This window comes from Gobio gobio (assembly GCF_949357685.1).
Source record: "Gobio gobio genome assembly, chromosome: 20".
Lineage (NCBI taxonomy): Eukaryota > Metazoa > Chordata > Actinopteri > Cypriniformes > Gobionidae > Gobio > Gobio gobio.
The window spans coordinates 37,571,276-37,585,678 of NC_137113.1; the positions used below are offsets into that span (position 1 = coordinate 37,571,276).

Below are 14,403 nucleotides of genomic sequence, written 5' to 3' on the forward strand. Positions count from 1 at the left end.
CAGTCCATTAGCATCTCATTCAAAAAATGACCAAAAACACTTTCAATATTTTTTCTATTGAAAACTTGACTCTTCTACAGTTACATTGTGTGCTAAGACCAACTGAAAATGAAAAGTTGCGATTTTCTACACCTATATGGCCAGGAACTACTTTCTCATTCCTGCATAATCGCGGATCTTCGCGGCAGTACCATGGCTGCAGCAGCGCAATATTACGCAGCGCCTGAAAGTAGCCCCCAGCTAGGTAACTTTCAATGTGACCGGCACTAAGTTTGTGTAGTTGCAGAGAAAGTTTCAGGCTTGCAGCCAACAAATTGTGTTGTGGATTTACCTGTGTGATTAGCCATGGTTCTGTGTGTTGTAAAGGGCTGTGATAGTAAGTCGAAGGTGTATACTACCACCATGTTTCACAGAATACCAACGAATCATTGCGCCGCTGCAGCCATGGTACGGCCGCGAAGATCCGCGACTATTAAGCAGGAATGAGAAGGTAGTTCCTAGCTATATAGGTGTAGAAAAATCGCAACTTTTCATTTTCAGTTTGGTCTTAGCACACGATGTAACTGTAGAAGAGTCAAGTTTTAAATAGGAAAAATATTGAAAGTATCTTTGGTCATTTTTTAATGAGATGCTAATGGACTGATCAGAATCAATGATGTATGCTAAGCTATGCTAAAAGTGCTACCGCCAGATACAAAGATCGGCTGAATGGATTCAAAAACGGTAAAACTCAACTATTTAACTCTAGGGGACTTGTAAATTGAACCCATTTTCAAAAAAAGTGCAGTGTTCCTTTAAGATGATTTTTAAAGGCTTAGTTTTATGATCAAAACTGTGGTTTGTATTGAGGGTGCCAAAACATATGAAGCAATGTAATGCAGAGATGATTGAGAGATACAAGAAATTCAGATGAAAGGCATGTAGTAGATTGTGCAAAACCAGTTTTTCAGAAGTCACCTGCTCTGTGTTTTTGGCCTCTTTCTGCACTTCTCCCTTCAGCAGGCTGAATCTCTCCTCCAGCAGGTCTCCTATCCACTGGCCCAGGCTTTCTCTGTCTGTGTGTCGGTGAAGCTCTGATCGCATCGTGTTATACAGACTGAGCACTTCAGTGTGCTGCTCTTCCTGCCTGAGCAAACCCCCTGCCACTCGATCCCACAGCTGAGTCAAGCTCTCCTCCAAACGCATCAGCCTCTCTGCCTCTACGGACACCGACGAGGGCCTCTGAGTGAGACATGGTAGGGTAAGATGGGGGGGAATGTCTACCTTAAGAACAATGTACATTTACTTTTAAATTGTAACATATTTAGAAATACGCTTAACATGTGCAGAATGATGATGCATCAGCCAGAACATCATTAAATGAAATAAACAGAAACATTTGCTTATTTACTTGACAGCACAATTATTCAAACAGGTCATATTCCTCCACTACTGGGATGAGATGGGTTTCTACTTGGGGCAAAACAACCCCCTGGCTCAACTTTGTTTACAATGAACATATTGAATTTAGGCTATTATTTACATATAAACATTGATCAGCGAACAGACAAAACAAGATTTAACCTAATTGGTTCTTGTATGTCAAGCAAGCATGTTGGAGCTTCCATTTATCATAACTGATGTGCGAGTTGATGAATGTTTATACATGAATAAAAGCCTAAATTAAATATGGTCAGCATGGTTGTGTCTCTTCAGCAAATTTGGACTAAACCACTCAATTAAAATCTTTTTGAAGCGTCAAAAGGTCAGTTGTGCAGCTGTCAATGGGACAGAAATCACACACAAAACATAATGTGTTCCGATGAAAGATGAAAACGTCTTACAGTTTTGAAATGACATAAGCAAGTAATTACTGAATTTGAATTTTTGGGTGAACTTAACCCTCTAATATTTTGGTATTGGTAAAATCCCTCTAATATTTTGGTATTGGTAAAATCCATTTAACCAGCTACAATACATGAGTAATATCTTTAAAGCTAAATACTACCTGAGAGTCTGTGTCAGTTTGTCCCTTCTCCGAGTTGCCCATGGTTGGAGGGGTGAGATGGGAGGAGTCCCTCCACTCCATCACATTCGCAGCAGGCAGCATGGCCAAAAGTCCAGAGGGCCCCCAGTAGCACAGAGCTATGAGGAACGAGACAGAAGAAACATGGAAAAATGAGTATGCAGGATCTTATTTCCATTAGAACAATCGCCAGTCATGGATGGTATGATATGCTCACCGAAGAACAGAAGGAGAGGTACAAGAAATAGGACTTTTGAAACCATAGGGAGAGACCTGGAAGAGAAGATGGGGACAGGTTCAATTTTGTTTGTCACGTTTTACTTCAACACACTGGCAGTGTTTTGGCCACTGCTCAAATGAGGCAATTATTAAATTGACAATAAGCGGAATCGTATAAATTAACAAATAAAATATTGAATAACCATCATATAACCACACTGGACATGAATTAGACACTAGCTATGTTTACATCCACCTATTTTTATGCGCATTTTGGGATATCTTAAAGGATTAGTTCACTTTTAAATAAACTTTTGCTGATAATTTACTCACCCCCATGTCATCCAAGATGTCCATGTCTTTCTTTCTGCAGTGGAAAAGAAATTAAGTTTTGATGAAAACTTTCCAGGATTTTTCTCCATATAATGGACTTCAATGGGCTCCAAACAGTTCAAGGTCCAAATGACAGTTTCAGTACAGCTTCAAAGGGCTTTAAGCGATACCAAACGATCAATAAGGGTCTTATCTAGTGAAACGATTAGTTTCTGCGAGAAACCGAGCAGTATTTATGCTATTATTTTACCTCTCATCAGACGAACGTGATCATCTCGGAGCTCCACCATAACTTCCACTAAGTGAAGTCAAAATACGAACCTGGTCATAGATGTATACGTAGATGCCTCATTAGCGCTTGCACGGATCAGTAGAATGAGGCATCTACGATCAATATATCTATGACCATGCTCGTATTTTGACCTCACTTAGCGGAAGTTACGGCTGAGCTAAGAGATGATCACGTTTGTCTGATAGGAGGTAAAATAATAGCATAAATACTGCTCGGTTTCTCGTAGAAACTGATCGTGTCGCTAGATAAGACCCTAATTCATCGTCTGGTATCGTTTAAAGCCCTTTGAAGCTGTACTGAAACTGGAAAGTTTTCATCAAAAAACTTTGACTGCAGAAAGACAGACATGGACATCTTGGATGACATTGGGGTGAGTAAATTATCAGCAAAAGTTTATATAAAAGTGAACTAATCCTTTAAACACATGGGATGGAAAACATGTGCTTTATTCGCAAATGTTTTTTTGCAATATTCCCATTTTGTGCATCAGTTGAATTCCCAACTTTGGATGGAAATAGGGCTACTGATAGGATTAGGGGGAAAATAAAATAAAAAAAATCTATAGGAAAAACAGAACAAAACTTACTTTGCAAAGAAATTGACAAGCCACAAGAAGCTTCCTGAGGTTATCCTCCCTGGAAAAAGACAGAGTAAACCATGAGTAAAGACTGACTGTGAAGTGTGTGCGCTAATCCAGAGCACAGAGGGGGGTTAGGGTGCACAGCAAGGAGTTGCACTTAATAGCATTCATCCTGATCCTGTAAAAAGACAGGCCTCCTAAAATTAGAGTAGATGAAACATACAGTAAGATCCAGATATTTGAGACAAGTGAAAATACTTACATTTTGCATTTAATGAACAAAGTAAGAAATAAAGTAATTGTGAAAAAAGTACAATGCATTAAAATGTAAGCATGGTTTTGTTTCAACAAGCTTTTTAGTTTAAAAAAATATTTGGCATTATTTTACTTCCATAGCAGAGGACCACTCATTAGCTCATTTATCTTTCCACTCCCTTTTATATTTCTTTTCAGGTGTTTTGCTTTTGATTTATTATTAAAATGAATATTATAACACATTTTAGCAATTTTATTGCGCTGAAGTTGTATAGCAAGAGTAGGATTATTTCGATGAAAGGAATTTTAATAAATAAATACAAATAAAATAATGCAGGAGCAATTCAAGACAGTTTTCCATCCACAGTAAAATCTTTTTACAACAAAGTAGTACACAGATGCAGATGATATAGATTATAGCAATCTATCAATAAATGCACAAACGTCTCTGTTTTTGAGGCTGATGCAGATTGAAGAACATGCTAAATAGCGCAGACTAAATTATAAGGATGAGCCAAAGCCTGCCATCAGTTTCATATAAGTTTTATAGGGGACTGATGATATCTCTATGAATAAATAAAATACTAAAAAACTTCAAAACATCCACCCCTATCCATTTATTGAAATGAAGCTGCGAAAATTTCTTGCTCTGAAAAAGAGGCTAAAAATTAAGCAATGGGGCAGTTCAAAATGATGACACCAAACTCACCGCAAGTGCAGCATTTCACATGCAAAGAGGATGTTTACATAAATGTCTTAAACGTAAACTGGCCCTTTTTTTTGCTGTTGTGCCTTCAAGGACAAACAGGGTGGGAAAATTACCATGTGACAAACATGATGAAAATAATTTTAAATTATAATAAATATACATAATATATAAAAATGAGAAAGCAGCAAAGAGCATCTTGTGCTTCAATTTAAGAAAATCCGACAACAGTCCGTTTAATTTGCTTACATTTGTGTACGGACTTCAACAGCAAATTGCATATCTCCATTTTTATCTCATGACATTTTAATTGTTTTAAATGTAAAATCTTTATTTCCAGATTTAAATTGGGGGCCATGTCAGATTTTGGACCCCACTGTATCTGTAAACAAGAACTTTATTGCATAAATCTTTGGCATATGATGTATTGAATAAACCTGGGGGAAAAAAAACAACAACATGAGATGGATGACAAGAAAAGACACTCCACCTAAAAAAACAGCAAAGGGGTTGAAGAGGATCACCGCACAAATATACAACCCCCAACTAAATATCGTCCTGAGAGCAAAACTGAAAAGGAATATCTACACCGAGTGATTCCCAAATGGAATCAAAGCATTAGAGCCACAGAAAGTTAAAAAAAAAGAAAAGGAAGCAAAAGTAGCCATGCAAGGATGTCTAAAAGCACTTCACCAGGGCAAACCCACAACTGCTGGGGAACAAACTGCCCTAACAACAACCTGAAAGACATCAACAAGGGGAAGGAGCTCACAGCAGCATTAACTGGATTGCCAACCATTTCCAAACCAGAAGCTCCGGGAAGGACCAAGATTGAGGGTAAGAAGTGATGAGCATATAACCTGTAAAATCTATGAGCCACCATAAGGTCCCTACAGGCTTCTGTTCCTGCGAAGAGTCTGCAATGTTCTGCTTCCTTTTGCAGTCATCACCTGTTAGAATCAGTGTACGGTTGAAAATTGAATAACTGGTAGGCTAAAGTTCTACTCCTACAATTTGTTGTGCTGCGGTCTTCATCCAATGACATCCACCACCACTGTAGACATTTTAAACAGAGGCTGTATACAGCAGTTGTTTTTAGTGTGCAAACACTAAGCCTGTGATATCTACATTCATGAGTCATTCAACCATTATACACGAGAATACAACAGGCTCTGCTACACAACCTAGTAAGCCTATCTAGGCATCCATCTTCAAAGGTAGCATTTAAACTAGTCAATCAGTTTTCCAGTGACCAAATGTGGCTGTGCAGAAAGTGTGGCTTTCTGAGGGCTGTTTAAACTGTATAATTATATCTACACTGCCATGCAAATTGGACCCTTGCCAATAAATCAATCACCAATTGTAACTGAACTGGAATTACATAAGCGGCCGATTATTGTGTCAAAATCATGTGAAAAGCATAGGTGTTTTAGTGCACTGATTACAATCATGTTTGATTTATTTAGAATTATAAAATCAACATTTCTATTGCTTTGTCCAACTCAATGACATACGACATTGCCTTACAGTTGGGCCAAAGAAAAGCTATCTAAACAGGCAGCATAATTAACAATTAAACAGATACTTCACCTAAAAACGTTCCAAACCTGTTCGACTTTCCTAAAGTAGCAACTTTAAACAAGACCTAATGATTTGAATTGGACAAATATCTGAAAGTCAAGAATGTGTACTTACACAGTATGCCGTTGAACTTTGGCCGTTCCTTTTGCAGCACTACCTCTTTAACACTCATATTGCTGTAGTATTTCTCATTGCCTATGATGAATCAGAAAGAGAAAAAACAAAACATCAGATAAAACCAAGAGTTCAGTGTCAGTCCCTCTCCATCCCTCCAATCATAGCTCTGCACAGACAGACTCGAGCAGAAAGATTTGCATGTAACCAGGGCAGTGCTCGTAGTGGAGAGGCGCATTTGTTTATGCACAGCGTAATCATGCGTCGCAGAACATCTGCAGGGGAAGAGAACCATAAGGTTATAATGGATGTAGGAGGTCAAACACCATGGAAGAGATGTGGTGACTAAAGCGGCCTGTTAAAGAGTGAGAGGGTGAGAAAGGTTAATCAGAAAATGGCTGCTCAGCATTCCCCCAGGCGCCATAGGATCGCTGATGGGTAAAACCTAATAAACAAAACAGCCACAGTAGCCACTCCGGAGAAAGACTTTCACAAAGGGAGTAACTTCAGAAAAAGGATGGGGGAAAAAAAAAAGACTAGTGAATGTCACATGGTGTCCTCAACCAGTAACTAACGTCATTGCACTAACAAAAGGGGAAAACTTGTTTTTTTGTAATGAGATCAAGACAAATTTTGGATAAACGTATTAACCCGATTTGTGAAAGTGCTCTATACATTACACTTACGGTACCAAGAACCGATATAAAAGTGGGAAAGGTGACGTTCATTTTTACTAAGGCTATTAAATGTGAACATTGGTGTTGTGCCATAAAACAATAATAAAATGGCCGCCGTGGTGGTTCGATATGTTTGGAAACATTATTTCTGAAGTTCTGTTCAATGCCGCAAGTGACAAAGATACACTTCACCTTTAGGGTGACTTCAACATTACATGTTAACATGTGACCACGGTGATAAAAACCACTTACTAACCTGGGTTACGCACAGTTATATCCATTATTGAAACTTCAATTTCAAGACGACGGAAAGCCGGTAAACTCTGTAACCTTTGCATGATGCCTGCAAGGATACCAGAAAGGGGCCATTTACAGCAGGGCTCCTCAATTACATTTGTTTTGAGGGCCAGATTATTTAACATTTTACGGAGTATTTTTCTAGTCTCAAACAAGCCCTGGTCCAGCAGTTCATGATTTAGAAACGTTCCTGTAATACTTTTTTGCTGCAGACTAAAGGTCAGTCACCGATCAAGAGCCTAGTTTAGAACCATTGACCTAACATTTCAATGAAAATAGCCCCAAAATTCCACAAATGAATAACTTTCTCTTGAAAATGAATTGATGTGACATGAGCAAAACATGTCAGACCTTTAAGAGTGTTGGGTATTTAAGATTATGTTTCTGGCTGTGTGCACAGTAGTTAGATTAAGAGGACATAATCCTGTCACCAGAGGGTCTGAAAGAATTCAATACCTCCGTTAGCACAGCCATTGGTGGCTCTCTTCTGCTGCACAGACTGCAGTGTCTTCTTCAGCAAAGTGGCTGTGCAGCGAGCAACTCCATTACACACCCGCACAAACCAGTGAAACACGGATAACAGCAGGCCTGGAGAAACATGGACTGATATTAAACCATGATGGTCGAAGACATCTGAAACTGATAGCGCTGTCCAAAAGGACTGTGGCTTGAGAGGGTGAACGTGATTTCACCAAGTAAAACATGTTCCTGGATCAACATCCTTCACATTACAATCAACCAATCAGATTTGAGGGATAGTTTTAGGGTTTGTGTCAAGTTTAGCTTACAACAAGGGTTAGGGGCTTCTATACAATTCTTATTCACCAATTATTTCCCTCTCATTTTAGGATAAATTTAGGTATAGGGATTAGGACTGTTTTTGGACAGGAACGTTGTTCCAGGATCAACAAAAGATGTTATTCCATGCATGCGTTTTACTCTGCAAAATCCCAGTGACCAAACAGAGATTGAGCGAGTGACAGTGGTTGTGGAGAACACCTCTCCCCAATAAGCTGCTTTGCATGCATACAGAGTGTAGCTCAATACAGTATATAGTACATGTCTAAGTCCCAAAACAAACTATCAAACTAAATATCGCCCCCTTGAGGTTTGTTTGAGTTTGTTTTTTTAACACCATGCCAGCTTCTGTGGCTATTTTCATCTCGACAAATAATTATGTAATATAATAATAATATATCCTCTTTATCTACAGAGATGTAAAACGCCCCTATTAAAGTGAAGAAACTAGTGAAAATAAAAAAAATAAAAAAAGTTTAAGTGACATGTAGCCAAGTATGGCGTCCCATACTCGGAATTTGTGTTTCACCCATCCAAGTGCACACACACACACACACACACACACACAGCAGTGACTATTGATCACACCCGGAGCAGTGGGCAGCAATTGGGGGTTAGGTGCCATGCTCAAGGGCACCTCAGTTGTGGGTAATGAGAGTGGAAGAGCACGCTGTTCATTCAGTCCATTTCCTGCCGGTACTGAGACTCGAACGTCGAACCCACAACCTTTGGGTCCGACTCCCTATAACCATTAGGCCACAACTGCCCGCAAAAAGGTGCACTATGCAAAAATTCAGCAACTGTTTGTAAACACGTTCAAACTTGGGCAGAATACCACAAGAAGTGCACACACCCTGCCCAACATCACATCTGTTGTCAGAACACGCGTAGCCCAACTGACTCAAGAGACTACTTGCAAGATGAGTGATGAGGTATTTTGCTAATATTTTTTTAATATTGTGTTCATGCATAAAAAAAAAAAAAATTGGTGTATATGAATGCACAGTTATGCCAAGTTAGATAACTCAGTATCTTCAGACTAAAACATTAATAAACAATTACACGTCATCATAAAAACTTAATTACAATGTTTAGTAATCAGTCGAGTTACAGATAGCGGTCAATAAGGCAATAGAAACATTAGCTAATTGTTTTTTTTGTTGAGATAGGAGAACTTAGAGGTTCCTGAGCTTCAGACACAGACGATAAAGTCCCGTCCTCACTCACGTTGTGCCTCGTTATTGGCTGGGGCTACACGCCCACTGGCCAAAGGCAGTGCAGAAATGCGCAGAGCAAAGCAAAAAAATAATTAAAAAAAATACAGGCACAGGGCAGTGTCTCTGTAAGCAAACACTTCTAGTGGACCATAAGTGCATTGTAAGCACAAACACTTCTAGTGGACCATAAGCAATCATAAGTTTGTTTTGGAAAATACAGCATAGTGCACCTTTAAGTATAGAGTTTGTTTTTATGTCCTGACAGTGAAAACCATGTTGTAGCAGGTGACTCCCAAACAAGCATAAACCATCCCGTGAGAAACACCACAGACTAGAGAGGTGAGCACCAGACTAAAAGGCTGATACCTTTGAGTAGAGCCATCTGCATCAGGAGTGTGCATATGTACACTACAAATGCAGCAATTCGCCTGCTGTTATGAAGGCACATCTCGGACAACATCCCCAGTACCCCTGCAGACACAAAGTCAAGCCTGCTTGTTTCCTTCAATATTATTAATAACACATCTTATCAAAGCAGCATCCAAAGAACAGAAGGACTCGTGCGGCCCGTTTCCGGACACCAGGAAAAATCGGATGACATGGACGTGACAAAAAAAAAAAAACACAGTTGAGTTTGCATTACATTAGGAACACATGAATACTGATACACATGAACACCCACAAATGTAATGTGCTTAAAGGTCCCGTTTTTCGTGTTTTTTGAAGCTTTGATTGTGTTTACAGTGTGCAATATAACATGTGTTCATGTTTCATGTGTAAAAAAAAAAAAAAAAAAAAAAAAGAACAGTATTTTTCACACAATTTACTTATCTGTATATCGCTGTTTTCACTGTCCTCAAAACGGCCTGAGAATTTCCTCGTTCTATGAAGTCCCTCCTTCAGAAATACGTAACGAGCTCTGATTGTGCCAGCGGTTCCCGTGTTGTGATTCGACAGCAGCTTAGGGCACGTTGCCCGGGAAGGTCACGCCTCTTACCATAACGGGGAGATGAACGCGCTCCAACTACAGCCACTGAAGGCCAAACAAAGGTGATTTGACTCCGGGATGAAAATAACAGCGTCTGGACGACATGGCGACAAACGCAACCGAACCGAACACTTCCTCTTCTCCAAGAGGGAGCAACAAGACCACGCCCCCTTTTTCGCATATTCTTGTGGGCGGAGGTTAGTCGACAAACTGTTCTACTGACGTAATTAAAGCAGGATGTACATGGATGTAGTCCAAACCGGCCGTTCGCTGTAGGCTTTGAAAGGGAACTTCTGTTAAATAAAATATCTCGCTTGGCATTGAACTTTGAGCTTTATAATTTTACAGGTATTATTTATGCTCTAACAGCAACATTACACACTAACTAAAGTTTGAAAAATGGGATCACGAAGAACAGGACCTTTAACATGACCTAAAAAATAATAATGCAATATTTTTACACTGCAGCTGTATAGAGGACCACTTTATAGTGTATTTTCAAACTCTCTCACCTGGTTTGTGCCTGCGATTCTTGTCCCTGCAGTACAATGTAGTGTTTGGAAATGAAGCTGGGCTGGGTATCTCTGTAAAAGACGCCTGATGCCCAGTAGCATTATGATGGGAACTGTTGTTCTTGAAGGGAGAGGTGATGGGGCAGTCTCTGCAGATGTAGCCGTTCTGTGCTGTAGAAGTCTGAGTTTTGGCCTCCACTGTGCTGTGGTGTTCAATGATAGTTTGGTCTGAAATAAATAAAATTAAAAAAGTTCAACCAAAAATAACTCAAGATAAAAATCACAAACTTATTTTTTAAGGAAAAAAAAACTATACTATGAATATTCCAAGATCTATTCCTCAATCCCTCCATCCTTTTATCTCTCTATCTTCCCATGCATCTCTCCCCATCATCTTCCATGAATCCATTCATGCATCCATCCCTATATCTTTCTTTCCATCTACCATCCATCAATCATGCTCTTTCAATCTACTATCCATCCATTGCTTCAATAGAAGCACATTACTAAAACATCATATGAAATCATGGCAAGTCTGTCTTTGTTTATTGGCTAATGTTAATCTACTTCTCTAAGAAAAAAAAAAAAAAGATTTTATGATCTAAGAGAGTATGCGTTCAGCTGGAGCACACACTTACCCTTGATATCACATTCGTCATCCAAGCCTAATAACAAACAAAAAATACATTTACAAAATCAATGCTTCAGCTCTCCATCTCAGTTCATTTAAACTCAGAATATAACATCAGGGTGATCACGAGGGTATGCTGACACTGACCCCAGAAGCTGTCGACTAGAGTGTGTTCCTGTATGGAGGACTCATCTAGCAGAGAGGACAGCAGAGAGGCATCACTGGGTGCACAGCTGTGGAGGGTGCTGTTATGGGCCTGCAGGATTGATGTTGAGGCAGACCTTGGCGTTTGAGCAATCTGTGTTGACCCTGAAACAGAGTGATGAGCTTTTCTGCTCTTCAGAGTCCTACAAAAGAAACATTTATAAAAGTTTGAAATAAAAGTATACACTTTTCATATGCTCACAGAACCAAAAAATATCTTAACATTAGTGATCAATACATGATATGGATTTTTTTGATGGTCGATATAAAGCTAATGTGAGATTACACCATTTAAAATATAGATAGTAAATAAATGTTATTGCAGCAATTGATATATGTATATGTATAATGTTTTTAACCATATCTTTTAACTATCACTATTAACTATCAACTATATAACTATTACAGAATCAAGAGGTTTCTATATAAATGTACAAATATTTTTCATATATATATAAAAAAAAAATTATCTTCCACACATTCACAAAATTAGAAATAGTTGTAAAATCCATCAATATGCACAAAAAAAGTAACTGAAAAACAGATTTATACTTTATATAGAAACATCCGTTCAATGTTCTCCGTAATCTGGCCTGATTGCACAGGAAATCATGTTCTCAAATAAAGACTACGTAATTTCACATTGAATATATGACATAGCGGCCAACTGAATATTGTGCAGCATAGTTTGAAGTGTCCGTGTCATGGAGAGTACGCACATTTTAATGCAGGCGACAAAATGTAGATGTGTATTTGCTGAATGGCGACAGTATGAGAAGGTTTTATAGTGTTTGCCTTTCTATAACTATAACAGAAAGGCAAATGCTATAATGCTTTAGTCATAATACTGCTGTGCTCTCACTACTGTCAAAATAAAAGTCCCGGTGCTGTCAAAATTGTTTAAAGTTTTGGGACAAGTGAATTAATGTTGGAATACACTACACTACTTTTGTCCCAATTTGCAGTCTGGTTGAGTCAAGGCCATAACATACTTCACTTTTTATGCGTATGTGAGGGTCAGCTAGCCTGACAAGCCAGACCTACATCAAGATGTTGGGTCTGAGAACACGCCATTGGCAGGGCTCAATCCGAGGGGCGGGATAAACGGTTGTCTTTCAAATTCCCTCTGCATGCAATAGGATAGTGCTACAACTAACCAGAGCAATGAAGAAGATGAAGCGGAGCTAGTTGATAGATTAAACTTTTGCCGTATCCAGCCGGCAATCTCCAATTTTAGCTGATCGTTTTGTCTTTTCTTCGAAACTTTTGTTTGAAGTTTGGTTTTTCAAGATCGCAAGCCAACGGAGAGTTGCTAGATGCCCAAATTATATTTGCTGCCGCTAGGGTGCGTCTAGATTTCTATGCTAAGGGTCAGCATACAGTGCGCATGAAGCGAGTTTCGTCATTAGAAGAGTACGCGCGTACTTGCCAATTTAGTGAATTCCAGCCTTTAGGCTCTTAGGCAAATAAACTTAATTTTAGTTGTCTGAAATACAACTGGAAAAGACAGAAGCTTTTCTCTACATCTCCAATTTTAGGTGATCATTTTGACTTTTCTTCTAAACTTTTGTCAACAAAAGTTACATCCTCTTGCTTAATCCACTGCTGATTTTCATGGGCAAATTGTACTCACTGATCACGGCTGAAGGTGGCGCTGTGGTGGAGTGACGAGTCAAGCAGACCATCGTCTCCATAGTGACTCGTGCCGGTGTGCAGACGGAGACTGCGTCTGGACATCCTGGGTGACTCGTATATGGGCCCAATCTGGAGCTCCCTCTCAAAGTCTGGCGCTGAAGAGGAATAGCTGGAACTGATAGAGAGAGAGAGAAAAAAAAAAAGTGCCTGACTAATAAACACCAGCTACTAGACAAGCATTCAGCATTCATTGTATAATTGTTATATTATGAATGGCGGACAAATATTCTAAGGTGTGCAATTATTTTTCAGTAAACAGGTCTGATATAGTTCCAGGTCGGTCTCCTGCAGACACATCACTAAATTATTGCAGGTATTTCAAAAGGTCCTTTTACAGCCTATAAACAGAAAAAGAAAAGAAAAATACACGGACCAAGCAAACAAATATGACTACATGCTGAACTATTTCAGTGTTTTCCCACCAAATGATCTTTTATCATCTATGGAAATCACGTTCTTTCTCTGAATGAACACATGCGTGCTGTACCGGTCAACTTGACAACTGACCCCACTGTAGTGTTACGCCACCCATGACTGAGGCACAAAGCTGTTTACACGAAAGAAATTTTGCAATTAAATGTTACAGCGCAACCATGGAAACACTTGGATTTGTGCCGAATGAAACGGTCCATAAATTTCAGCCATTTGTCGGCTTTGTATGCTGATTTGATTTGCAATCTGGTCACCTGATTCTCCATGAATTCAACAACAAATTAACTGGACATGGAATCACTTGATTCTTTTCGCAAATCTTCACTCACGTCTCACTCATTTTCACAGGGGAATTTAAAAAGGTCCTCCTATCATTCACTTTTAATTACTGTGTGCACATACTTTACTCTGGCAAAGTAGAGAAACACATTTTACTTGTACATCAAATTCCATTTAACAGTTTGTGCTTTGCATTAGACTTGATAAGGCACGTCAAGTTTATTTGTAAAGCGTTTACAAATAATTACGAAAATTTCCCACATGTCGGTAATTTAGTTTTGCTTTTAATGGCAGCGCAACAAATATATCCTACATGTCTTGCACCTGTGGAAGATATAATTTGCTCCCCAGACCTTTTAAGTTGCATATGAACATCAGCAGAAGACATGAGAATATTAGACAAGATGCCCTGCTGGTGTCCCACATCCCCCTCAAAGTGCAGAGCGGTGTGTATATGTGTGTATGTATATATATATATGTATATATATATATGTATATATATATATATATATATATATATATATATATATATATATATATATATATATATATATATATATATATATATATATAGGAGAAGCATTTAGA

General features: G+C 38.8%; 1 protein-coding gene across 1 annotated transcript in view; it reads right to left on the reverse strand.

Annotated features, from left to right (window-relative positions):
• The window catches only part of sun1a (Sad1 and UNC84 domain containing 1a), a gene marked incomplete at both ends in the record, with an annotated part of 28,546 nt that extends 14,670 nt beyond the window's left edge, over positions 1 to 13,876 (reverse strand). The window contains 10 exons of the mRNA XM_079846319.1: positions 958 to 1,221; positions 1,988 to 2,124; positions 6,086 to 6,166; positions 7,019 to 7,105; positions 7,516 to 7,647; positions 10,575 to 10,802; positions 11,213 to 11,239; positions 11,353 to 11,552; positions 13,043 to 13,219; positions 13,866 to 13,876. Coding sequence (XP_079702445.1) covers positions 958 to 1,221; positions 1,988 to 2,124; positions 6,086 to 6,166; positions 7,019 to 7,105; positions 7,516 to 7,647; positions 10,575 to 10,802; positions 11,213 to 11,239; positions 11,353 to 11,552; positions 13,043 to 13,219; positions 13,866 to 13,876 — 1,344 coding nt within the window. The remainder of the gene's footprint in view (positions 1 to 957; positions 1,222 to 1,987; positions 2,125 to 6,085; positions 6,167 to 7,018; positions 7,106 to 7,515; positions 7,648 to 10,574; positions 10,803 to 11,212; positions 11,240 to 11,352; positions 11,553 to 13,042; positions 13,220 to 13,865) is intronic.
• Positions 13,877 to 14,403: the final 527 nt, after the last annotated feature.